This window comes from Eretmochelys imbricata, chromosome 2 (assembly GCF_965152235.1).
Source record: "Eretmochelys imbricata isolate rEreImb1 chromosome 2, rEreImb1.hap1, whole genome shotgun sequence".
NCBI classification, from domain to species: Eukaryota; Metazoa; Chordata; order Testudines; family Cheloniidae; genus Eretmochelys; species Eretmochelys imbricata.
This window is the reverse complement of record NC_135573.1, coordinates 208,435,174-208,461,947: the sequence shown is the minus strand read 5'-3', so window position 1 is coordinate 208,461,947 and position 26,774 is coordinate 208,435,174. Positions and strand designations below refer to the sequence as shown.

The window sequence follows — 26,774 nt, the reverse complement described above, 5'->3', positions numbered from 1 at the left end:
GATAAAACCAAAACGAAAAAGACCACTTGGAGGGATTAGGTATATATGATGATGAATTCATTTTGATCAAAGCATATTATACATTCCTTGATATATTCTCAAATCTGTCTCTAGCCAAGCACTTGCAATTCTTTCTTCTCCTGGTCCAAATTTGCTGTGCTCAGGGGGATGATGTATATTACGTACAGATTTGACATCCTTTCACCTGGAAACTTAGTTCTGCACTGTCAGCTAAAGAATCTTTGTTTTTTTAAAACTGGTCACACTGTTGCTCTTGCATACAGGGTTTTTGTGTTTTGGGGTTTTTTTTAACTGGACAGTTTTATGGTTCAAAAGTTACACAAGATCTAAAAGGATTTCCCTAACTTTTATTTTACTCTGGACTTTTTATCTTAAATTTGGATTTACTTTTCTCCACTGCTGTGGTGTGTTTGGCAGACATTTAACTACACCATTATTCCAGCATCCTATCTCTGACTATAGCCAGTAGCAGGCTATTCACAAGAAGGTGCAGGAAACCCCTTATTCATAAGTCTGTGGCCTTCTCTCATCCCTCAGAAAAAGTTTCTTCAGGAAAGAGGTATTGTACATTTCTGCCTATTAAATCATTAATAGTCTAGGAATTGCACTTGATGTGAACTATGCCCTCTACATATTCCCAAACAAAAAACTGTCAAAGCAGAGTTAAGGTTGAGCGTATGTATCACTTAAGGGAAAAAACATAACCTGGATGATGATGTCCTACCAAAACCAAGCACTACAAAATCAGGAAATTCAGAGCTAAGGTAATACTTAAGCGATCCAAAATGTTAAAGTAAGAAATTCACAGTTATGGCACTGAAACCACCTTATCCATCATCTATCATTCATCACCGAAAGATCAACTCCAGCCTCCCTGGCTCACTTGTTAAATTTTCAAACAAGCATCTTCTCCTATGTTGCCCCTTTCGCTTATGAGTTTTTCCCCCTAAATATCTGAAAAGCTAACTCATTATCTTCCTTAAGATTCCTCCTTTGGACTCTCCTCTGTGGTGTTATGTACAAAAGCTTGACAGTGGTTAAGCTGCTAGTGTACTGAGCCCGCAGCTTCTTGCGCTGACCAATAATGTCCCTTGTGTCCTTGTACTTTCCTATAGGCTTGTCTGTATACCTCTATCATCTTTTCTTTCATTTAGATTGTTAAACTCTTTGGGGCAGGGAATGTCTTTGTTCCGTGTGTGTACAGGGCCTAGCACAGTGGGGTACTGGCCCAGGACTAGGGCTCCTAGGTACTGTGATCATACAAAAAATAATAACCTTAACTCTGCCCTGTAGTAACATTGTTAGATTATTATGATTAAGGGATCTTAGCATTTTGTGCCACCACATTAGGTTAAACTGATTTTTAAAGAGCATATTAGAATATTTTTTCATAATTTACCCCTCGTGGTGTCATGAGGATTCTGACTCTCCCTTTGCAGAGATTCCTACACAAAAACCCACTTACTCAAGTTTTGAGCAGAGGACCAGGTAAAAGAATAGCTCCCAGTCCTGTAACTGCCAGGTTCAGTCACAAGCAAATTGGTGGCAGCAGTTAAAGCAAATTTTTGCTGGCCCTTCAAGAGGCTCCCAGGAACCTGTAGCCCCTATCTTCTGCTTCCACAGCTGGACCTGAAGTTCCTTTTTCTCTGTTATGTCTGTTTCGCTGTTTCCCTGTTTGTGGCACACAGGCTCCTGAAGCATCCCATGTGAGTTGCTTGAAGGCCTCTGCTTTCTGTGTCCATGCTCTGGTAGGCCTCTGGAAGCTGCAGCATTCGAGTAGTACAGCCTGGCCTAGCTACTGGTCCTATCCTCTGCCTACCCCGGCTGTCCATGTGGCCCTACCAGAGCCACCATCCATGGTATCTTGTACTCTGCTTTTTCTATCCAACTACTTAATGTGATGCCTGTCAGTGGCCTTGCCTGTGACTAGAACTCCAGGATGTCTTTTTGTGAAATAAACTGCCACTATCCTACTTTAAGGCGAGGTAGGATTAAGGGCCATTCTACTCCACCAATTTGTCAAGGGCCCATATTTCCTCTCCCTGCCTCTACCAATGAGACTCCCCTGAGCTCCCTTTCTGACGGAGCCTGGTACTTCCATCTCATGGGAGTGAATTATTGCCAGGTTATACAGATGTGGGTTGGAGTACCCTTCTTGTTTCCATGTTTTCCATGTTTTCCACGTAGGAAAGTCACTATAATCTGTCCCCTAGAGTCTGGTCTTTTGCTTTGTCCAGCAAACCTAGATTTATGTTGATTTTTCATAAATGTTAGAAGATTAGATTTTTTAACGAAAGGTACCTTAAAACTGTAAAGTAAATTGTCTTCCAAAGGTATTCATTATAAGATTTCAATATTTGTATGTGTGTCCATGTATGTAGACTGGGAAGAACTCCTTTAGTTCAAAGTTCTGATCACTTGTTTCCAGCAAGTGGAGTTATCTCAGTTTACATATATCCCAAATCATATATGGGACTATAATTCAGGTTCTTGTAAGTAGAAACCACACACTTCTTGCAAAATCACTAGAAACTCCAATAAACCTAGGACTTACAATTCTGCATAGTTTTAGCTTTTTAGTGGGGGATTGTTCATTTTTTTTTACTTCCACCACTTTGTATTCATGAGCCTCCAGGAACCTAATGTGACTGCTCAGATACTTCCTTATTAGTCAAAGAAGAATAATATTTTAGGGTGTCTGCACGCACGTTCATGCGTGAGAGTTCACCTGGTCCTATTCGACCCCATATTTACTCTGTCTCCTACAACTGCTTACAGTAAATAGTGTTTATGTGAGTAGTCCCATATTTGTTCACATAGTATGGTGATGAAGTCATGTAAATACTTACTCATATGTCCCAAAGAAGTCTAAGTGTTACTGTATTCTAAACGAAACAAGGGTTGCAAAATCTAGGCTTAAAGGTTTTGTAGCAACTTATTTAGGTACTGAATTGTCATTTAATAACCAATACCTTCCATAGATATTAATAGTAAACCTGCTTTATTCACTCTTCATTTACAGTCACTCTTGGAAGCCCATGATATTGTGGCATCAAAGTCTTATGATTCCCCTCCTTCTAGCCCAGAAATTAATAGTTCTTCAGTGAACAACCAGGTAGTACCAGTAGATGCCATTCGTATACTTGGTATTCACAAAAGAGCAGGGGAGCCACTGGTAAGTAAATGTAATTAGGTGTTCTGTCTTTCACCTAAACAGTAAGAGAAATATTTTTGATGTTTTGAATTTTCTACATTGTTCTTATTATTTCTCTTTATTCATACTGGTGTTTATAATTTTTATATTGAGTAATCCCATTGATTATAATGTGCACTATAACATTGTCAAAATCAGTTTGACAGGAGATGCAAGAATGAAAGGCTAAAATTTGAAGATACATGACCATTCTCCCACACTTTTCTCTTCAAGGACAAATGATGACCTTGTCATTAGGCAGGATGATATGCCTAGCATAAGTGATATGAAGAAACTTTTTTTGAATATTTGGTCCTATTAAGGAATGACAGAACTTAGTGAAATCAAGAGCAAATGATCTGACCGGTGTATGCTTACGTATCAACTTTCCATCCGGAGTACATATGATTTGCATTTATTTCACTTGGACCATGCATATTTATTGCATAATACAGTGCAATAATGTCAGTATGTTAACAATTTGTTCTGTGGTCACTATTAAAAAGTCAGCAGTAGTAGTAATTGTTAGAACAAAATTTAAGGTGAAACTCAAACAGTGATATTAAACTAAGTAATGGTGTTACTCAATGCTTCCTTTAGGGTGTTACATTTAGGGTTGAGAATAATGATCTAGTAATAGCACGAATCTTGCATGGCGGAATGATAGATCGACAAGGACTTCTGCATGTGGGTGACATCATTAAAGAGGTGAATGGCCATGAAGTTGGAAACAATCCAAAAGAACTACAAGAACTATTGAAAAATATTAGTGGCAGTGTCACTCTGAAAATTCTTCCCAGTTATAGAGACACTGTTACTCCTCAACAGGTCAGTAACATGATATTTTCATTGCTTCTGCCAGAAAACGTTTTATTTAGTGGTGTTATAATAATCTTATGTATTATAAATTACTGAAGGAATGGAAACAAAAGACTTTTCTCTATTTTGTTTTCTTACTTTGTGCATTTGACTGCACTCTTTGTATAGTCACTTTAACTCTTCCCCTGCATAGTCAGTCAGTTTCCCCTTTGTCTGGGTCTTTCCCATACAGTAGAAGAGGAAGAAAAAAGATTGTTTTAAAAGAGAAAGGAATATATAACTAAACCCACAAAATTTAACACAGGGGCTGAAGAGTAAGTGTAGTATCTTTAATTCTCTTTAAAAAGAACTAGATTAAGTTGTCCTTTAAATGATAGACACAGGATATATCATGTAATGTAAAGCTGCTATATAGCTGGTTGAAATTTTGAAAAAAATGAACATTTTGAAGAGTGACAATTTTTGGATTAAATTTTGTAGTAATTTTTTTTTACTGTTTTTGACTGTGTTTGCTACCATTTTCTCATGTAAAACAATGAGGTACAGGTATTTCCTTCTCTTCGTTTGGAGCATTTGGTAGTAAACACAGATACTGCAGATAAACTGGAGAATATAAATATCTGGCCCCATGGATACCACGGTAATTGGTGTCTTAAAATGCCTCCTACTGCTTCTTAATGAGGTAGGTTGCTTCAAATATTAAAAGATGGACAAATAAAGGAAGGTTCACATAATAGGATTTTAACCAGACAAAACCTGATGAGTATACAACTGAGCTATGGATTCTTTTTTATTGAGAAACATAGCACATAAAGAGTGTGCTTAATGTTATATGGTATTCCTTTACTAATATAAATAACATTTTGGTCTTAAACTGTTGTTCTGGGAACGTGTGCCCATTTCATATGTTTATATCTGTCCTCTTAAGTCCTTCATATTGACACATAGGATAGTGTAAAGACCTTTTAGCCAATTAACAAAGACGAAGGTTTATTTGCTTTATAGTGAGCATAAAGCTGGGGTTGCATGTGCCTCACTATCCAATAATTCTAATTTGATTTCATACCAAGAATTCCCTAAATCCCTCACATCTTCATATTTCTGTCAATTGAGTGGTAAAAGTAATAGTCCTTTGCATTTGCATAATGTCTCTTTATTAGAAGAGCTCAGCTGCCTTAAAAGGATGGGTAGGTAGCAGTTTCTCCATTCACGATGGGGAAAGTGAAGTACAGAGAAATTAAGTGACTTGCTCATAGTCACTCAACAAGTTTGGTGAAGGGTCAGCACACTAGAACAGATACTGTATCCTAACCTGTATGAGAGAGAGCCACTCTTCTGGATTTGCGGTTTATATAGATTTCTGGTAGATCCATGTTAACGTTCTGCAAATACAGGTTCTTGTCCTTCCGTGATACCTACAAATAGGAAGTTCTATATAAATGCTTAGTACTGTTTATTTAATGGGTGTTTCAGGTTCTAGCATATCAAAAAGCTGTATTGCTGAGCTTAAGAGATCCAAACAGTATAATACAATGCAAAATAAATCTCTTATAATTGTTCCACATCCTATCCTGGCTTTTATCACATATTTATCCACCAGCCAAATTCCCTTTTAGGGCAGTTGGCTTCATAAAGCCAATAAACTTAGTTAACTAAGTTGTGAATGCAAACAGAGTAGTATTTTAGTACTGGCTTTCTGATTCTACTAGTAGTGACCCATACATATTCTAACAATTTGTGCACTGATTGTGAATTCCTACAACACAGATTACAAAGTGGGGTGTTTCTGTTCGTGGCATTATCCAGGGTGCAATCTGGACTGTTGAACAGCCGTGTCCCCTCAATTGTCCAGCCTGGGGGTGCCTTTTATATTGCTCACGCACAGCCTCCAGCATGTAAATTACTCCCAGCTATCCTGTGTGAGTGCTGTGGCGAGCCACTCTTGAATTACACTGCAGAACAACACCAGTTCCAGATTTCCCCCCAGAAATGTGCATCTTGTACTGCCAAGCCCTCTCCTGGACAACACAAGCTCATATAAAGTCGTTCATTTTATTAATAGAAAATGATATGTACAAACCCTGTTACCTCAAATGAAGTTTCCAAAACACTTCAGTCCAAGCACACTGGTCTAGATAAAACAATAAAACAAGTTTATTAACTACAGAGAGATTTTAAGTGATTACAAGTAATGAGGCATAAAAGTCAGAATTGGTTACAAAGAAATGAAAGGCAAAACGCAACTAATACTAACATAATCAGCTAAGTGAATTCAAAGCTAGGGTCTCTCTCATCACATGTTCTAGAAGTCTTACTGGCTGAGTCTTTCCGTCAGGATCTCTCCTCCTCGTCCAAAGCTATTTACTTTGTTCTTCAAGTGTCGTCGATGTCGTGAGTAAAGATGAAGGGAGATTTGGGGGTGTCTGTTCCCCATTTTTATATCTTGTTCTCTTCTTTGAGAATCAAGAGACAAAGTCTGTGGGGATGGGAACCTCCAGCTATTTCTTTGCAAGATGTAAATTTCTCTCACCCTTTTTTCTGCCAAAGAATGGCCACTGAATCAGGTGATGGTCTTTTTCATTTTTTTGACACCTGATTTGAAACATTAGTTTGCCTTTTGTCTCTGAGGAACTGGTTTGTGGTTGCTATTAGTAATATCATAGAGTAGAATCATATAACGTTGCATACAATGTTGCCACACGTATTTTATCTGGATAATAATGACCAGCAAATTTTGAGTTTTCAAATAATACCTCACAAGGCATACTTTGTCCAAAATGTATCATAGTCTTGAAAAAGGAATGAACGCAGGGGTACAGACTATCACGCTGTTGTAAACCAGTTTGCCTGTCAAGCCCTGAAGGCTTTATATATTCTGTTATAGCCTGATTTCTATATTTTAGGAAAATCAGGCTTTCTGCTTCAATTCCTGTATTTTTTATTTTGTTTAAAATCTTGAGCTGAAACCAAATGCCCAATTGTCAATTTTTGGTAATAGATGATTTTCTTCTTTTGTCTTTTATTTTTTGTGGAATTGTAAATGTCAGTAACTGAATCTTATTTGTATATAGTAAAGAAAAGAAAATTGACATATTTAACAATTAAGAGTTGAGTAAGATTAGTCTCTTGATCCACCATGTCTTCTCTTACTTGAACACTTCTTTTCCTTTTCAAAATCCACGTTTCACATGTATATCTATAGTTAATTTAAGTAACTGGAATTTTATTCATTGGGGGTAAAGAGGGCTGAAGAATGCACCTTTATTTAAGGTGCTATACACAGAACTCACTCTTGGGTATCATGTTCCCTTGAGCAACTGGTGTTACTCCTTACCAAAATAATCAATACCTCATTTAGGAAGGAATCTTTCCTTCCTCCTTCAGATATAGTTCAACCTCCATTGAAGAAATCCACTTTAGGTACTTCAGATTTAGCTTAATTACCAGCCAGTATCAAATCTTTTGTTCCTGAGCATAGTCTTAGAGAAGAAAAAGGCCAATTTACAAGCCCAGGACCTAGGATCAAAACTGCTTTAGTGGCACTGATGAATGACCTCCTGCTGTGCATGGATGGAGAGCAGACATCCATTCTGATCCTCCTGGACCTTTCTGCACCATTCAGCACTGCTGATCATGAGATACTGCTGTCCCATCTAAGAAGAGAAACAAGGATCCATAAGAATGTGCTGAAATGGTTTAAGTCCTTTGTGAAGGGACGCACTCAAACCACAGTGATGTGAAGCAGCATCTCTGCCACCAGGTCCCTCATTTGTGGAGTACTACAAGGATAAATTTTCTCTGATCTAGGCAAACTGGTGAGAATTCATGGATTCAAGTGCCAACAATATGCAGATGAGACACAACTTCTACTTCTCCTTCAGTACATGTGGTTATCAAGATCAGCTAATGGATTAAGAACAGCTGATTGAACTTGAACCTAATCAAGATAAAGATTATGCTGATTGGCAGCAGAAAGCACTTTTGGGAAGTTTTGAGTGCAGTTTCTTTTAGTTAAAAGTACATATGCACAATTGGTCAATTCATTCCATAGTTTAGAACTGCTGCTGGATTTTTGGCTGACAGTCTCACAATTAGAAACATTAGATTAGCCAATTAGAAACATAATGTGTTTCTGAAGCACCTCAAACTATCATGAACAAAATAGAGCAGAAATGTCCCCATTGTAAGATAAGGCAAAACTATCCAAACTCTGAGATTTTGACTCTCCTAAATAAGACGGTGGTGTCAAGCAAGCAGGATTCTCTCCTCTCCTTCTCTCTGTCCTCCCTCATAGAAGTCTGGTCAGCATTCATTTCGCAACTGTCTTTACCTTAGTTTTCAGGACTTTCCACTTAGTGTTGCCTTGATTGGTAAAAGAGCTCTCCTTAAGTGCTGTAGCCTAACTTTTGTGGCTTCCACTTCTGTTGTCACATGTCCCGGGGTAGCTTTTTCTCCTGTATTTATATCTTTTCTTTTTAAATCAGCCAGTCCAGTCAGAGCTGTAATAAATTCTTCTGGTTTATTTAACCCACGATGCATTTTGTCAGTGCTTCTTGTTGTTTAATTCCAAAAGTATTACTTGTTCCTTTGTCATTTGGTTCTGCTGAAGTCCTTTCATGAGTCAGCTCAGAGCTTGTTTTATCCTGCTTTGCTTTTCTGTATTTGGAGGGTTTCTGTCTTAGTAGATTGTCTTTTTTGGCACATTTTGTTGGCTTCTCTTCAGTGTCTCTGGTCTTGTAGTACTTCCGACTCTTGTGTTGTTGCTTTGGTGAATTGTTTCTCTGCACAGCTTTAGTGCTTTGCCAGGTTTGTTCTTCCTGTCAAGTCTCTCCAAAATATTTTCCCACTCACAGTCCCTATAGATAAGTGGTTTTCAAGCTGTGGGTCGTGACCAGTACTGGTTGCGGAATAGAAGGCACTGGGTCGTGGCGGCTCCAGTCAGCACCGCCGACCGAGCCGTTAAAAGTCCCGTCGGCAGTGCTGCCCAGCTGCTTGTTCCAGTACCGTGCTGTGCCCCGGAAGCAGCTAGCAGCAGGTCTGTCTCCTAGGTGATGGGGGCCCATGGGATTCCTTATGCTGCTTCTGCCTGAGCACCGGCTCCACACTATAGGTTTGACCATTTAAAGGTAGATTTCTTTTAAAGCACAAAATAAATCATATTCCTGAAAAATTTGAATATGATTTTACTGAAACATATGTTGGCTCACAGTAAATCATGTGAGCTTATCTCAGGTGATCTTTGTCTTTAGGTGCCTCAGAGGCCTAATTGAGAGAGAGAATTGTCTAGTGGTTAGGGCACTAGCCTAGGACTTGGGAGACCTGGATTCAGTTCCTTGCTCTACAAAATACTTCCTATGTGATCTTAGGCAAGTCACTCAGCCTCTGTGCCTCAAATCCCCATCTGTAAAAACAGGGAAGCGCTACTGTCCTCATTTCACAGTGGTGTTGTTAGAATAAGTACATTAAAGATTGTGAAGTGCTTTGAGATCTACTAATGAAAAGTGTTATATTAGAGCTAGGTGTTCTATAGTATGAAGAGACAGATCATAAAACCCCCTTTAAACTTTTTTCAACCCAAGGTTTTGGCTAACACAAATCAGCATGGGATGGAAAATTGCAAGAAGAAATATAATTTCTGTATCTTCAATCATTCTGGTTTGATGGGTTGTTCCTTCTGTGTATATCTTATTAGGCAACAGAAAAGGCCAATTAGAACACTGAAGGCAAGATTTTTAAAAGTGATTAGTGATTTTTGGGTGAGTCTCTACATTTTTTTTGTCTGACTTGAGACTACTAAAAAATGGCCTGATTTTCAGAGGATAAGTGCTCAGCGTTTTCTGAATGTGGCCCCTTTAAGGTGTCTCATCTTGGGCACCTGCAAATTGATCCTCAGCCTGTTGGAACCTTCTGTTCAGATAATCAGTAGTCCAGAAAACAAGAAGCTGCTTTTCCTCACCAAAGTCTAGCTTCTGCCAAGACAGATAAGGATTACTCAGTAACACTACTGCTGTTCTTTTATCAGGTGAGGATCCTTTTTTTTTAAACTACATGATCAAAAAAGAAAACAAGAAAAAATAGAAACCAAGCTTCAAAGTGTAGCCTTTTGAAGAGCAGTTTTTCAGCCTTCTTTCTCTAGTTAGTTTGGTACATTTTTAAACTAGTGTGGCACTAAAGCCTGAAGATGAGTCTAACTCTGTAATCCAGAAGCAGAAATCGTTGAAAGGGTTCAAAATTGCATATCCTACTAAGTTCAACACTGTTGAATAAAGGCTCTGAAATTTTATGCAAAAATATTTGGAACTCATGGCCAAAAGAACTAAGGTAAAAAGCTTTTAAGTATCATTTGGTTTAAAGGACTTATTAAAAGACTCAAAATTGAAACTTCAAACCTCCAAGCATAAGACTGGACTGGAATTGTCAAACTAATTTTGTGCAGATTTATTATCTGTTCAGTACCTTCTTGTTGCATGAAGGGAAAACATACTCTATTTTAGAAACTGTTGTTTTTCTGCCCACTATTTCTTTTCTTTCTGCCTTCTTCTGTCTGTCTTTCATTTGTACTTTGTTCTCTGTAGCAACTCCCAGTTTCTCACCTCTGACCTGTGGATTTTGATCTCAATCCTTTCCTCATTTCATTGCTAAAAGAATAAATTTAAATAGTTAATGATTACATTTTAAAGTGTCATTAGATTATTGGTAGTCAGAGGAAGTTCACAGCAATGAATCATTGTTTCAGGCTGTTTGCAGAATCAGGCAGATGGCATTACATTAGTTACAGTCCGTTCACATTTGAAAGGTGTTATATGTAGCCAGGAGAGAGAGAACTTTTTTTTTTTTTTTTGGTGAGAGCTTAGGTTCTACAGATTCTGAACATGCTATGCAGGCCATGCAAATGTATTTGGTGGGCTGGATCCAGCCAACATTTGACACCCCAATCTAAACCCATACAGAAAAGGGTAACATTTTCTCAACCTCCCGTAAGTTCACATTTCCTTATTTCCTATAGTACAAGAGGAGGCTCTTTCATCTTGAAAGAATCTTCTAAGGTTCATTCTATCTACCACTCTGTCTCATTGAGTGATTTAAAGTGGGGAGGCTTCTTCACTCTTAGGGAAAAACACTGATAAGTACAAGATTGGGCACCCTCAGTAATGACCAGGCGGTACTGCATAAAATTACAAGAAATGCCTGTTGTGTCCCCTCTGTTCATCCTGTCCTCAGTTGCTTTTTGGGAAGAAAAATAACACAAGGTTTTATTAACTGTATGTAGTTCATTGCCTCCTCAAGTACAGGTGCAGAATCTGGGAGTTGTTTCCCTACGTTTTATAGTACCAAAAAAGGTGGACCAATTTTGATTTTTAAAATGGCTGAATTTGTTTGTATTCAAGAAAAAATTCTGGATGGAATCTGCTAATGCAAAGATTTTGCTGTTGGGGACAGTTCATTCAGGGAATTTTGTAATATGTCTGGATCTCTGGGAAACCTACCTTTTTTTTTTTTTTTTTAAATATGCCTCTAGATCCCTGTTGGCATTATTGCCTGAGACTTGTCCTAGGGAGACATTAACTTTCAGTCAGAGCCAGTCTTGTGGACACATACATGTGCTTGGGCTAGAAGTGGCAGCAATAAAGTTTAGTTTGTTCTTTGAGTGATGGTCCCTATGTGTATTTCACATGTGGGATATGCATGCGCACCGTGTGTCTGAGTCTGTAATTTTTTGTAAGCAGTGTTCATTAGCCCAGTGGTTCTCAAAGCCAGTTCGCCGCTTGTTCAGGGAAAGCCCCTGGCGGGCTGGACCGGTTTGTTTACCTGCCGCATCCGCAGGTTCGGCCGATCGCGGCTCTCACTGTCCGCAGTTCCCTGCTCCAGGCCAACCGGGGCTGCGGGAAGCGGCCTTCCCGCAGCCCCCATGGGCCTGGAGCGGCAAACTGCACCCTATTACAGAGACTATTACAGCAAGGCAACCATTTGTACCATTGATTCCACCAGAGATAAGGAATCCAGCTTTCTCTTTAGATGAGTATTAGCCCCTGCAGGATCCCCTGCGGCATCAGGCAGAGGGAGCATGAGATAAGAGCCCCAGATGATCAGGATTCCAGCCCCAGACCAGATACAACTGGCCAAAGTACAGGTGGTGCCTGATGCCATGGATTCCTCCTCAACCAGCTGATTCAGCCTACAGGAGTCCTATTTATCATCACCCAGTTACCCACAATTGAAACTGTCAGAATATGTGGAAGGGGAAAGTGAGTCAGAGCCTACAGTTCTTGTCATCCTCACCGGATGAGGTGGTTACTCCATCCTCTCTGTTTCCCTCAGATGACTTTAAGCAATACCAGGATCTCATGCACAAGGTGACTGTAGAGCTACAGAATGAGCTGGAGAAGGTCCAGAAGCCTCAGCACAGTTTACTGGACATTCTGCAATCTTCCAGTCCCTGCTGAGTGGCCCTCCCCATCAATGAGGCCATCGTGGCAAAGATGGTTTGGCACACCCTGGCTTCTTGTGTGCTCACCCCAAAGAAAGCCAAAAACCATTACTTTGTTCGTTCCTGGAGGGGGGGGGAGAGGTTTTTGTTTTCTCACCCACTGTCTAACTCTTTGGTAGTACAGGTAGCTACAGAGCAGTCCAAGCAACAGCACCCAAAGCCCAAGGTCTCTGATAAAGGACACAAGTGACTCATCCTGCTAGGGAGAAAGGTCTTCTCATCCACCTCACTCCGGTTCAGGAGCTCAAATTACCAAGCCTTTTTGTCCAAATATGATGATAGCAACTGTAATAAGTTTTTGGAATTCAAGGACAAGCTCCCTCAGGATAAGGCCCACTCCAGGCCTTAGTGGATGAGGGTAGGATGGTGACCAAAGCTTCCCTCCAAGCTGTGCATTTAGAAAGATGGCTGCAGCCATTGTTATGCGAAGGGACTAATGGTTGCAATCCTCAGGTTTCCCTAGAGAGGTGCAAAGTACCATCCAAGATCTGCCCTTCGATAGTAGCAACCTGTTTCATGATAGTCTCTCCACTCCTTGAGTCTTTAAGGGTAATGCTTTGCTCACTGGGCATTTATACTCCCTCCCTTAAGAGAAAACCTCATAGACAAGGGGAATAGGGCAAGATGATCCCCTCAGCTTTTTAACCACCAACATCCTCAGGAGCCACCACACAAGAGACCGGGTTTATAGACCCAGGAACTCAGCCACTGTAACATCAACTGACACATCATATTCCAACCTCCAGATGAAGAGTTTCTTTTGATAGGTCTGTGGAGCTATACCTTACTGGTGCTGCTTCATTCCCCTCCCCTGATATTTGGAGGTTGCCTTACCTAATTTGCCAAAAACCAGAGGACCCACTACAGACAAATGAGTATTAGAGATTATTCATTGTAGCTTTCTGATCATGTTTCTGGTACCTCCTACTCACAAATCCCCTTCCCTGTTCCATTTCAAGGACCACTCTTACAAGCAGATTCTACAACAAGAGGCAAACCCCCCTCTCCTACCAGGAGCTGTAGAAAGTGTTCCACCACAACATTAGGGAAGGGATTCCATTCCCCTTACTTCCTGACCTCCAAGAAGAATGGGGAAAGGAGAGCAATTCTCAATCTGAGGCAGCTGAATAGATTCATTTGAAAGCTAAAATTCTGCATGATATCCGTGGGCATCAATAATTTCCTTGTTAGAGGGGAACACATGGTTTGACATTCTTGACCTGAAAGATGCATATGTTCACAAAGACATCCACCCAACTCACAGGAGGTTCCTCTTCAATCAATCACATTACCAGTTTAGAGTCCTTCACTTTGGCCTAGCTATAACACCCAAGGTCTTCACAGAGGTTTTTTTCAGTAGTGGCAGTTCAGATGAGAAGGGATTTACAGGCTTCCCTTACCTCAACAACTGGCTTCTGAAGGGCAGTTCCTATGAGGAAGTCCAGTGAACAGCCAGTGTTCTGCTCAGCCTTCTGCCTTCCCTGGATGTCTGCATCAATCACAAAAAGTCCACGTTGACACCCACAAGATGTATAAACTCTACAGGGCAATAATGGACTCAACCACAGCAAGAGCATATCTTCCTCTTGACTAGTTTCAGGCCACGAGTGCACTCATACATCAGGTCACTATCAGACCCTGGATGTCAGTCCAAACTCGCTTTTCCCTCCTTGGCCACATTGTCTCTTGCATACATGTGGTGCCATTCACCGGACTTCATCTTTGTTGCCTACAAGCCTGCCTTCTCTCTATGGACATATCAGAAGGGCAGTATAGATGGTAAGGTGACCATTCCTTCCAAAGTTTTGCACTCTTTCAGACGGTGAATTAAACCGGAAAAGGGTTGGATGTGGATTCCGTTTCTCACACTGACTCCTGAGGCAACCATTGTTACCAGTGCCTCCCTCTTGGGTTGGGGTGATCATGCTGGTGATCATATGGCACAAGGCATCTGGACTGTATGGGAGTCCAGAATGCATATCAGTTTACTAGAACTGTGAGCAATCAGCAGGGGGGAACAAGCTGTTATCCTCTGTGCATAGAGGCAAGCGTCCTTTGGAACTGGTGCATCAGCCATCGCATAGCCCTACCAGCAGCATATTTACCACGGATGCAAAACTCTCTAGCAGATTGTCTAAACAGACATTTTTCTGCAAATCACAAATGGGAGTTTAAAATTTGGTTCTCAACGTTTTCTCTTGATGGGGAACACCAGACTGGGACTTTTTTTTGTCTTCTGGGGGAACAAGAAACTTCCTCAGTACTGCTCCAGAGCAGCACTGTGTAGGGGCTCAATTGGAGATGATCTGCTGGTGTCATGGACAGATTACCTGGAGTATGCCTTCCTTCCCATCCCATTGATACCACAGGTTCTATGGAAGATCCACCAAGACAGAGCTCAAGTCATCCTGATTGCGCCCAATTAGCAGAGACAGTTCTGGTTTATGGATCTGCAAAATTCCCTGTTCACCCACCCTTGAATATCCCCTCAGAAAATGGGGTATTTGTCCCATCGAAAATGTTGTTTTCTATGAAAAATTGAAAACCAAGAACACTTTGGCCAAAACCCAAAATATTTCTATTCTGAAGTGCTTCTGGTGTGCATAATGCTCCCATTCTCTTCTGTAGGCTGGGTTCCCTTGGCAAACTAAATCTCCCATGTTGCATATGAGTCTCTACTCTTGATGAGCAGAGGCGTACATAATGGCAGCTGCATGACTACTGTGCATCCTGAAAGCTGTAGTCCAGCTGGGGAGGGGTTTCGTTTTTGGATGTTCAGTTTTTTGACAAAATCAATTTTCCATAGAAAGTAGACATTTTCCACAAAAACAATTTTAGTCAAAAACTCAGTTTTCTGTTGAAACGGTTTTGATAGAAAACTTACAACTAGTCTTAATTTTAATATATTTGTTATTTACAGCCCCACCCCCCTTTACATTAAAAGAAAGCTACAGTTGCAATGTCAAGCACTCAGCAGTTAAGAAATGTGAGAATTAAGATTGCATTATAGTACACTCTGGAAAAATAGTATGTGATCTTGTAGTTAAAGTGTTGTTAACATGGCTATAGACCCTTCTGCCCCATCCCCCTTCTCTCCAGACTGTCAGTACTCCTCTGGACCTCTTTATTCGCCCTAACACAGCTCATTTCCTTATCCCACCTCCACTGCTTCCCCTTGCTTCGTACCAGCTCCTCCCTGTTCGCACCTCTACATTCAGGTCACATTGCTTCCTCCTTCTCCTTCATGCTGCATTGGCGGTAGCAATGGAAGCATTGAGAACACAGAGGGGACATTCTTCTTGCTCTCAATTCCAGTGCCTGGCAGCACAGAATTGTTCAGCTGTTGAGAGAAGCAATTGCAGGTAAAGTCTGGCCCAGCCCCTCATCCCTGGAATGGCACGTGACTAGTCTGGTCGGTCCACAGGAGATGTATAGGGATGAAGAATGCTCTGTGCGGGCAGAATCTTCAGAGAGTGATGCTGCTGCCAGTCTCTAACAAATCTCTACTGAGCAAACTGCAGTTTTCAGAGACTTGGCTGAATTTGGATACAGGCTTAATTTGAGAGAGAGAGAAACTTCCTGAGAAGTTGATTTGCTTGAGAGAATGTGAGGTGCCAAATAGCTCAGTGTTCTAACTGATTGTTCCTGTAGCCTGTTAACTTGTACACTGAAGGAGTAAATACATTGTTCTAAATCGATGGATTTGAAGATTCAAAAAAAGCTCTTTGTAGGTGGTAAATTTATCTTCCTGAATATGGTTTTCCAAAACATAAATTCTCCAGGACCAGCTTTTTTGAGTACAAGCAAGACAAAAGACTGCTTGGGCTAGCAGGAGCTGTAGGAATATAGGAATGCACTGAGCTTTAGTCAGAGACGCATTCTCCTATACAGGGGATAAGGCACGCAAATCCCCATCTTCTGAAGCATTGGAACCACAGAGAAGGGGGGCAGTTTACTGCCAGTTCCTTTTCCAATAGCAACTCTGAGAGGAAGGCCTTTAATACAAGTGAGGTCTTGAAACCTCAGCAATTTGTAGCCTAAGTTCATAGTTAGAATTTCACAAATCTCAAGGCCAGTGCTCACATTCTCAGAAATGCATACTTTAGATTAATTTCAGGTTAGTGCATGTCAGAATGTGGAGTTATGGTTTATACTGAAGTGTAAAAATGAGTGTTTCAGTTTCAGTTAGACAATGTGTATAATTTAAAAAAAAAAAAAAAAATTTTGTATTTTCCTGGGTTGAGAAGCTTTTTGAGATCATTTTAGTGTTGCTGTTTAGTTTAATGTACTCTCTGCTGGTATAATATCAGGCAAAATGTTCTTTAAATCTTCTCCAATATCTTATATTTTGCTTGGCCAAGGAAAATTGTTAACCATTAATTAAATTTTCTATGTCCTTAGCAAAGTTACAAAGCAGTTTTGGCTTTACTAATGAAGTAATGAGACTTTTTGATGTCAGTAGCAATTGTTGATATTCAATCTTTTAAGCTTTAAAGGTTTACGATGTATTTCAGGTATTTGTGAAGTGTCATTTTGATTATAATCCATACAATGACAACCTGATCCCATGCAAAGAAGCAGGTTTGAAATTTTCTAAAGGAGAAATTCTTCAGATTGTAAACCGGGAAGACTCAAATTGGTGGCAGGTTGGTAAAATGCTGAGACCTTTATTACTTTGATATTTATAATAGTAATAGATTTGTATTAATCTAATCCGGTTGATAGGAGTTTTAGGAAGAAGTATTGATCCAGCTTTTCGCTCTCCAGCATAACCTCAAAGTCTTAAAACAATCTTACATCATTGTCTTTCACTTCAGTATTATCTATACCACTCTATACTTTTTATACTACTACTTATTTGGTCTGAAGCTGCTACATTCCAAAATTCAGATAATTTCCAGCAAAGTATTACATCTTAGGTTGTCAATTAATTATGGTGAGTCTCCCTCTGACAGTGATTGTGGAGGAGTAGGTTCTTCTTTGAGTGGTTGCAGACATGCGTTGCACTCAGGTGTGTGCACACCCAGCGCACCAAAGCTGTATAATTTTGCCTAGCAGTACCCACAGAATCGGCACCAGCTTCCCTCCGCTCATAGCTCTTCCCATGGCTATAAAAGGGCAGCACCACCCCAACCCCGCTCTGTTCCTTCACACTGCTTGCAGCTAGAGTTGGAGCACTTAGTGTGATCTTTCCTCTCTCTTGTCTTTACAGCTTTTTGTGTCATCTTTGTATATAGTTACTGTTAGTACCCTTAGGTAGTTAATAGCCAGGTAGCTTCTCTTGGTAGGATGCCTTCACTGGGGTTAAAACATTGCCCTTTTTGTGGGGCAGCTATTCCCCATAACCATCCACACCCTAGACGTTTATTTTGCCTTCAGGAAAGGCATGCTAAAGAAAGGTGCTCTATTTGTAAGTCCTTTAAAAAGAGGACACAGGAAACTAGAGATGTAAGATTAAAACAGCACCTTCTCGAGCAGACAGCATTGCCTGCCTCAACGTTGGGGACCAGTGTCAGGCCCGTGAAAGGGCACTGGAGCCGGTATGTATTGGTGCTTCTGGACTGAGCTCAGATTACTTGCCCAGAAGGAAGAAGGACTGCTCCCCTTCATCGGGCCCACAAACAAAAACAATCAACAAAACAGATCAGGGTCATTCCAGGGGATGGGGAGATTCATCTTCTCAGACTAAGGGAAGTACTGATTGGCACTGGGAGTCTCTTGGTATGAGGGATAGAGTGGGACCATCAACCTGATCTCTGGTCTCATGTTTAGATCAAGTTTGTGAATCTGTACCAGCAATTCTGGTGTACTGCCTTGGGGACACCCATTGATTCCGGTACCTTCAATACAGATGATGGTATCATTGGTTTCCACCCTGTGTATCCGGAAGCAGCAGATCTGCTGTGCCTGTCTGTTCCTGATTCACTGCTTATTCAAGACCCTCCTCTGACTGCAATTGCATCGTCTGTGGTGTCCTCTGCTACCCTGGGATTGTTGGTGAATTTATCGTTTCTGACACCATCGTCCTCACTGCAGTTTACCCATGATGCATGGGTGTTGTCGACTTCTTATTTGGTACCAAGGGCGTCTTTGGCACAGATAGAATCCGTGGTATCAATGCTGACTACAACATAGTCTGGATCTGCTGGCTTGACACCAGCTTTATTTTTGGTACTGATGCCTTTTTTGGGGCCCAGAATGAGTTCAGGGCTGGTACCAATATTCAAGGACTTGTTGACTGCTCCTTGGGTACTTGTGGCGTTGTTGGGTTGGGCTATGGATGGCGCTGGAATCTTGGTAGTCCTGACAGGAGTGGCTGTTTGGGGGGGATCTTCACACCTGAGCTCAGAGAGATCTCCCTTCCCTTCCCCATCCCACTCTCTTGAAAGTTGTCAAGACACAGCAGGAGTCATAGTTGGTACCAGGATTGATATCATTCCCACAGCAGAGACAAGGTACCTTGACCTAGTTCTTACAGGCCTCAGATGCTGTATATTTATGCCCAGCAGCCTCCCGGAAATCCCTGGGAAGTCTCTTGCTCAGCAAAATCCCAGTCATCAGCTCGCTGTAGGAGGCGATCACCTGTACCTCCAGTAGTCTCCCCGCCAGAACCATCAGACCTGCAGGCACAGCAGAAGGCGCACTCCCTGTGTATTAGGACATTCTGAACCTTTGGGATGGATGGATGTCATTCCTCAAGGGATTCCATTGGCCCCAACTACATTGTCGTCCTTGTCACCAGATGATGCAGTGGTACTCAAGTCCTCATGTCCAGTACCAGAGGATTTCAGATCATATCGGGATCTGCTCAGACACATGGCATCAGCCTTATGTATTCAGGCCAAGCTTGTGCTGGAAAACACCCATAAAATGGTAGATATCTTCCAACAATTGGCTCCTGTGAGAGTTGCCTTCCCTATAAACGAAGCAACACTAGAGTCTGTTAAATCATTATGCAGTACCCTGGCTTTAACACCCACAGCAAAGTGCACTGACAAGAGATACTATGTGGGAATGGAGGGCTTCAAATCCTTTTTCACACATCCAGTTCCAAATTTCCTGGTTGTGACAGCAGAACATGAGAGAGTGAGAGAAGGAAGATATAAATCTATGCCTAAAGAAAAGGAGTCCAAAATGCTATGTTTATTGGGGAGAAAAATCTACTCTACTTCCTCCTTGTAGATGTGTTTTGCAAATCAAGCTCTATTATAAAAATACGATTTTGTGAACCGTGATGCTGTGTCCGTATCTGAACAAGTTACAGGATCCTCTAAGGAGGAGTTCAAGGCTTTTTTTATGGTTGGTAGTTTAGTGGCCAAGGCATCCTTACAGTCAACCCTGGATATAGCAGATGCTTCGTCCAGGTTCATGGCCTCATGAGTACAAAACTCTGGCATAGTGCCTGAGATCCAGCAAAGCATAGAGGACTTGTTCGATGGTCATGTCCTGTTCTCAGAGAAAACTGATGAGACATTATACTGTTTGAAAGACTCCTGAGTGCCCTACACTCACTGGGAATTTATACCCAGGCTGCAAAGACTGCATTTTGGGAAGCAGCAGCAATATCGTCCTCAATGATATTTCTGTCAGTGTTCATTCCTACCCTGCAAGGCGGCAAGATTTCCCTAGAAAGGGGCATAAATCATGGAGGGAAGAAACCTTCTGGGTCTACTTTTTAGTCAAGTGGCTTATCCTCTTCCTCCTTCCGCTAGACAGTCTGTTTGACTGGTGTTTTGAGAGCAGCACCTCAGTTGTCAATGTCGTTTCTATGCCCCATTTATTTGGGGAAAGGCTGTCTTGCTTCTACAGTGTTCGGGAAACAATAACTATGGTCAGATGGGTCATAAGCACTGGGGGGATCAGGTTGTGCCATTCAGTTCCTATCCATTCCCCACTCCCATCCTCCTACCCCGTCCCTTTTCAGGAACCCATCTCACGAGTAACTGCTCTTAGAGCAGGTACAAACCTTGTGTACTTTGGGCGCTATAGAGGAGGTTCTTCGTCATCTTTGCGGAAAGGTGTTTTATTCGTGATACTTCCTGATCCTCACATCTAAGGAAGGAATGAGACCTAGCCTTGATCTCATCAAACTCATCAGAGATTCTGCATGGTTATCCTGGTTACTGTTCTTCCTGCTCTGAATTACAACCGGTTTGCTGCTCTCAATCTCCAGGATGCTTATTTTCATGTAGCAATCTTCCCAGGCCACAGGAAGTACCTCAGATTCCTCATCACCAGCTATCATTACCAGTACACAGTTCTCCCCTGCAGACTGCCATCAGCCCCATATGTCTTTATTAAATGCATGACGGTGATGGCTGCCTTTCTCAGGAGAAGGGGAATTTATATCTTTCCATACCTGAATGATTGGCTACTGAGAGGTCCATCCAGAGAGCAGGTTCTCTGTCATGTCAGGTTCACACTAGACTTTTTTTTATCGATTTGGTCTGATCTGAAACAGGAGCAAATCAGTTTTGAAGCCAACTCAAAAAATTTTCATTGGTGCTCCGATAGACTATGAATTTGAGGGCCTTTCTTCTGTCTGAACTGTTCCAGGCAATTCATCACTTTTGTTGGGATCTTCAGTTGCACCCTTTGACCACAATCCGGGTATGCATGAGGTTACTGGGCCCTATGGTGGCATGCATGTATGTAATGAAACACGCAATGGTGCATCTTCACCTTCTTCAGTTGTGGCTGGTGTTAGACTTTTGCCTGTGTTGCCAGCTGCTGGACACCCTTGTCCAGGTGCCCTAAAAATTCTGCACTCTTTATAGTGGTGGGTGGAATTCAACATTGTATGTCAGGGTTTCCCCTTTGTCCACCTTCCACCAACTAAGACAGTAGTTCTGATGCCTCCCCAATTGGTTCGGGAACACATCTGGGAGAGTTAAATTCAGGGTTTGTGGTCAGAGGAAGCTTCCTTTCATATAAACCTGCTGGAACTTTGAGCAGTAGACAATGCTTGTCAGGTGATTCAGGATCCAATCTGGAGGGCATGGATTCATATTCTCATGGACACTGCCATTGCAGTGTATTATGTGAACAACTAGAGTGGTGCTTGCTCCAACCAGCTTTTTCAGGAAACAAAAGTCTGGAACTTCTGCATCAAGGATGATATACCCACAGAATACTTGTCACGCTCTCAGAACCAAATGGCTAATCATCTCAGCAGAACTTTTTTGATCAACCATGAGTGGTCCCTAAAGAAGAGTGTGTTGACGTCCATTTTTCAGCAACGGAGTATCCCTTCCATAAACTTTTTTGCAACAAAGGGCAACAGAAAATGTCATCAGTTCTGCTCTTGAGCATGTCTTAGCCAGGGTCTCTTATCAAGGCCTTAGAATCATAAAATATCAGGGTTGGAAGGGACATCAAGAAGTCATCTAGTCCAACCCCCTGCTCAAAGCAGGACCAATCACCAACTAAATCATCCCAGCCAGGGCTTTGTCAAGCTTGACCTTAACTCCTAAGAAAGGAGATTCCACCACCTCCCTAAGTAACCCATTCCAGTGCTTCACCACCCTCCTAGGCCTTCCATCTAAATTGAGGAGGGAACCTGATGTATGCCTTTCCCCCCATTCCTCTGATCCCTCAGGCTATCCTCAAGCTCAAATTGGATCATGTCAGACTTACTATGATTGCACCAGCGTGACTGAGGCAATGTTAATTTTCCAACCTCCTCTCTCTGTTGCCTTGACCTCCCAAACCTCCTTGTTTTCTCCAACCTACTGACTCAACCAATTAGCCATGTTGTTCATCCATCGTTGAGCAGTCTGCATCTTAAGGTGTGGATGCTGAATGGCTAGTTCTCAGAGGCAGTTAGAGAGATTCTGCTTAGTAGTAGAAAACCAGACACAAGGGCCATTACTTGTCTAAGTGGAAACAATTTTCTATTTGGGCAACATCCATGCCGATTCAGCCCATGTTTTGAAGTATTTGGTGCATTTGAAATCTTCAGGCCTCACTCTGAGCTCCCTGAAGGTGTTCCCTTGGAAGTGTTCTCATCTTTCCATCCTCCCATTCAAGGGAAGTTGGTATTCTCAAACCCTATGATTGTGAAGTTTTTGAGAGGGTATTATCCATCTTTTTCCACTAGCAAAAGAAATGGTGCCATTGTGGGACCTTAATGTCCTGACAGCACTGATTGGTCTGCCATTTGAGCTGATAGCAACATGTTCATGGGCTCTCCTCTCTCAGAAGACTGCCTTCCTAGTGGCTATAACATCCACAAGAAGAATTAGTGAGGTGCAGGCCTCAATGGCAGAGCCTTCATACGCTCAATTCTTCAAGGACAAGATGGCTTTAAGACCACACCCAAAATTTTTGTCCAAAGTGGTATCTCAGTTTCACCTTAATCAGATTATTTACTTACCTATATTTTTTTTCTCAAACCACATTCAAGTGTGGAGGAACAGCATCTGCCTAGTTTTAGATGTAGTGGTTGGCATTTTATTTAGAAAGGACTAAGCCGTTTCATTCATCACCTCGCCACTTTATTTCCTACGCTGAGCAGGTGAAGGGACAACCATTCTCTGCTCAAACTGTTTCCAAGTGAATAACTTCCTGCATTACTATGGCTTCTGAAGTGACTCAGATGACACCTCCACCATCTTTTGTGGGCTCATTTAACGAGAGCTCAGGTGACATCAGCTCCATTTCTTAGTGGTGTTTCAGTAGTGGATATCTGCAGGGCTGTGATGTATCTTCTGTACATATTTTTGCTAGACATTGTGCTATCACCAATGGCTGCAAACTCTAGGGAGCAGTTCTGCACTCACTATTTAAATAACTCTGAGCCTGCTTTCCCCTGGAACTGCTTGTGAGTTACCTGATTGGAATACATGTCTACCACCTGTATCGTAACTCTTCTTTGAGATGTGGGTGCAGACATGTAGTCCATGAACCACTCTCCACCCCTCTGCAGTCGAGTCTTCCGCCGGGGATTTTGGCACAAAGGAACTGGGGGGAGGGGTTGGGGCAGGAGTGAGCATGATGAATATTGCAAGGCAGAGTAAGCCCATGCACACACGTGTGGAATACATGTCTGCACCCACATCTCATAGAACAACAGTTATGATACAGGAATCTTTTATCTTGTTTTTTCAAAGAGTTGGATTTCCATCTTACTCCTTTTGTGTGTTTGAAAAAGATGGAGAGATCCCATCTTCTTCTAACCAGCCAGCTACAGTAACTACAGAAGGGAAAATAAAGAGAAAAAATAGTCTGCATAATTACTTACTGCCAAATAAATGTGTTTCAGAAGTTAGGCACTCTGAATCTCTTCACAAGAGCGTACTAGAGACATTCAGCATGCATGCTGTCACCTCTGTTTTTTCAAACTCCTCCAGCTGGCAACTTGCAAGAGTCCAAACAAAATAAACCAAAAGCCCTCTCCCACAAGCCATCTCTAATGGGTTTTTACATTTCATTCTGTCTATTGACATGAACAATGATGTATTGTGTCGTAAGTAGTAACTTGCAAGTGTACCAAAATAGATGTCATTGAATTCCTACAGCTAGAGACTTCTCAGTATCCATCCAGTATTACTTGAGTGGGCAAAAAGTGAGATATTAACTTAATTCCATCTGGCTACTAATAAGATGAAAATATGACTCAGCCTGCTGTTTATACCATTTCTCTTTAAGAGAAATGGATGCAAGTAGCTGCTATTGAGAGGACCAAAACTATAAAATTTCACATTTGTATGTCCTGAATTACTGACAATGGGACACTCACCATAAAATGATTTCAGTAGAGAATATCTGACTTCTAAGCTTTCATAACTAAGTATACTGTTTGGTTTATAAAACCTAGATCTATGAGTTTTCTCTCCTAAGAAGTAGTAAAACAGTACAATGACAGTGGAATTTTAAGGTATGGTCAGTTCATAGGCAAGGATAATATTACATGTTCGTGAAATGACAGAAAAAATAGGTGCGTCAGGTGCCTATATTTGGAATCATGTTTAGCTTAGGGCCTCTGGATTCCAACAAGAATGCAGGATAAATGCATAAGTGTTCAGCAGAGCTCTACAGATGTTGTGCCATGCAGAATCCTTTCAAATGAATTATGTTTGGCTTTTAAGTGTTTTCTGAGCCATTTTGGTCAATTTGGTAATTGTACATTTTAGCAATTTCTTTTTATGGCTGAAATATAAACCTCTGGAATTAGAGATTTAATAATTTATGTGGTAAACAGTACAATGACTTCATTATCAAGAAGTAGTTTTCTGTGTCTCTACTCTAGCCATGTTTCTTCAATTATGATGCTTAAGTGGACTAGAGAACCGGCAAACCCCACTGTGTTTCTGGGAAGCATGGTTCTCTAAATTTGGATTTTCAGGTGTCCATCATTAATGCTTCAGTGCTTAGCCTCCAGAAATCCTAAATGACAGTCTTTCAAGAAGCCAGTCTTCAGGAGTGAATGTCTGATTGAAAGTTTGCTGCTTGTTTGAATCACTGGACTAAAATTTAAAGTATTTGTCACGGGATTCATAGCTTATTAACTTGATTTCAGGCTAGCCATGTCAAAGAAGGAGGAAGTGCCGGCCTTATTCCTAGCCAGTTCCTGGAAGAGAAGCGGAAGGCATTTGTTAGGAGGGACTGGGATAATTCGGGTAAGGTTTAATGCACTTTCAGAGATGGGTTCCTTTATCATAGAATCATAGAATATCAGGGTTGGAAGGGACCTCAGAAGGTCATCTTGTCCAATCGCCTGCTCAAAGCAGGACCAATCCCCAACTAAATCGTCCCAGCCAGAGCTTTGTCAAGCCTGACCTTAAAAACCTCTAAGGAAGGAGATTCCACCTCCCTAGGTAACGCATTCCAGTGTTTCACCACCCTCCTAGTGAAAAAGTTTTTTTCCTAATATCCAACCTAAACCGCCCCCACTGCAACTTGAGAGCATTACTCTTTGTTCTGTCATCTGGTACCAATGAGAAAAGTCTAGAGCCATCCTCTTTGGAACCCCCTTTCAGGTAGTTGAAAGCAGCTATCAAATCCCCCCCCTCAGTCTTCTCTTCTGCAGACTAAATAATCCCTGTTCCCTCAGCCTCTCCTCATAAGTCATGTTCTCCAGCCCCCTAATCATTTTTGTTGCCTTCTGCTGGACTCTTTCCGATTTTTCCACATCCTTCTTGTAGTGTGGGCTCCAAAACTGGACACACTACTCCAGATGAGGCCTCACCAATGCCGAATATGGGGGAATGATCACATCCCTTGATCTGCTGGCAATGCTCCTACTTATATAGCCCAAAATGCAGTTAGCCTTCTGGGCAACAAGGGCACACTGTTGATTCATATCCAGCTTCTCATCCACTGTAACCCCTAGGTCCCTTTCTGCAGAACTGCTGCCTAGCTACTCGGTCCTTAGTCTATAGCAGTGCATGGGATTCTTTCGTCCTAAGTGCAGAATTCTGCACTTGTCCTTGTAGACCTCATCAGATTTCTTTTGGCCCAATCCTCTAATTTGTCTAGGTCCCTCTGTACCCTATCCCTTCCCTCCAGCGTATCTACCTCTCCTCCCAGTTTAGTGTCATCTGCAAACTTGCTGAGGGTGCAATCCACACCATCCTCCAGATCATTTATGAAGATATTGAACAAATATATCAGGGAGGAAGGCAGTGGGGACTGGAAGGCCACACACAGCCCTGCAGGCTCCACGTACTGGCTTTGGAAGGACACAGCAGCCCAGGGGCTACACATGGTGTTGCGCAGGGCGGGCAGGGCTCTGGCCGGGGTGCTACCATGATTAGCTTGCTTTGCTTTTTCCATTTACACAATCAGGCAGACCTTATGAAAGAGGCTCCACAGGTGGTTTCAATACATAAAATAAATGCTAGTTATTACAAATGTATTTTATTTTGACCTTGACTCGAAGAGCGAGGATTAGAATGTACACTCACTGTTTTCAGAGTTCTGATCCTTTTTGCCACCTGCTGGTGAATGGTAAAATTAAGCAGGAAAATCAACCATAGGGTGACCATTTTCAAGTTGCTTTTAAAATATATATATAAATTAGGGATGTCAAGCAATTAAAAAAATTAATCGTGATTAATCGCACTGTTAAAGAATAATAGAATACCATTTAAATATTTTTGAATGTTTTCTACATTTTCAAATTTATTGATTTCAGTTAGCACACAGAATACAAAATGTACAGTGCTTCACTTTATATTATTTTTTATTACAAATATTTGCACAGTAAAAAACATCAGGTTTTTTCAGTTCACCTAATACAAATAATGTAGT

At 41.4% G+C, this 26,774-nt stretch overlaps 1 protein-coding gene across 6 annotated transcripts in view; it reads left to right on the top strand.

Annotated features, from left to right (window-relative positions):
• Positions 1-26,774, top strand: part of PALS2 (protein associated with LIN7 2, MAGUK p55 family member) — a 123,258-nt gene that overhangs the window by 82,374 nt on the left and 14,110 nt on the right. For 5 of the 6 annotated variants that reach the window (XM_077811371.1, XM_077811373.1, XM_077811369.1 and 2 more), the window contains 4 exons: positions 3,044-3,196; positions 3,815-4,042; positions 17,036-17,167; positions 25,042-25,141. In XM_077811371.1, the coding sequence (XP_077667497.1) occupies positions 3,044-3,196; positions 3,815-4,042; positions 17,036-17,167; positions 25,042-25,141 (613 nt within the window). The remainder of the gene's footprint in view (positions 1-3,043; positions 3,197-3,814; positions 4,043-17,035; positions 17,168-25,041; positions 25,142-26,774) is intronic. The other variant, XM_077811375.1, reaches the window with a different exon arrangement.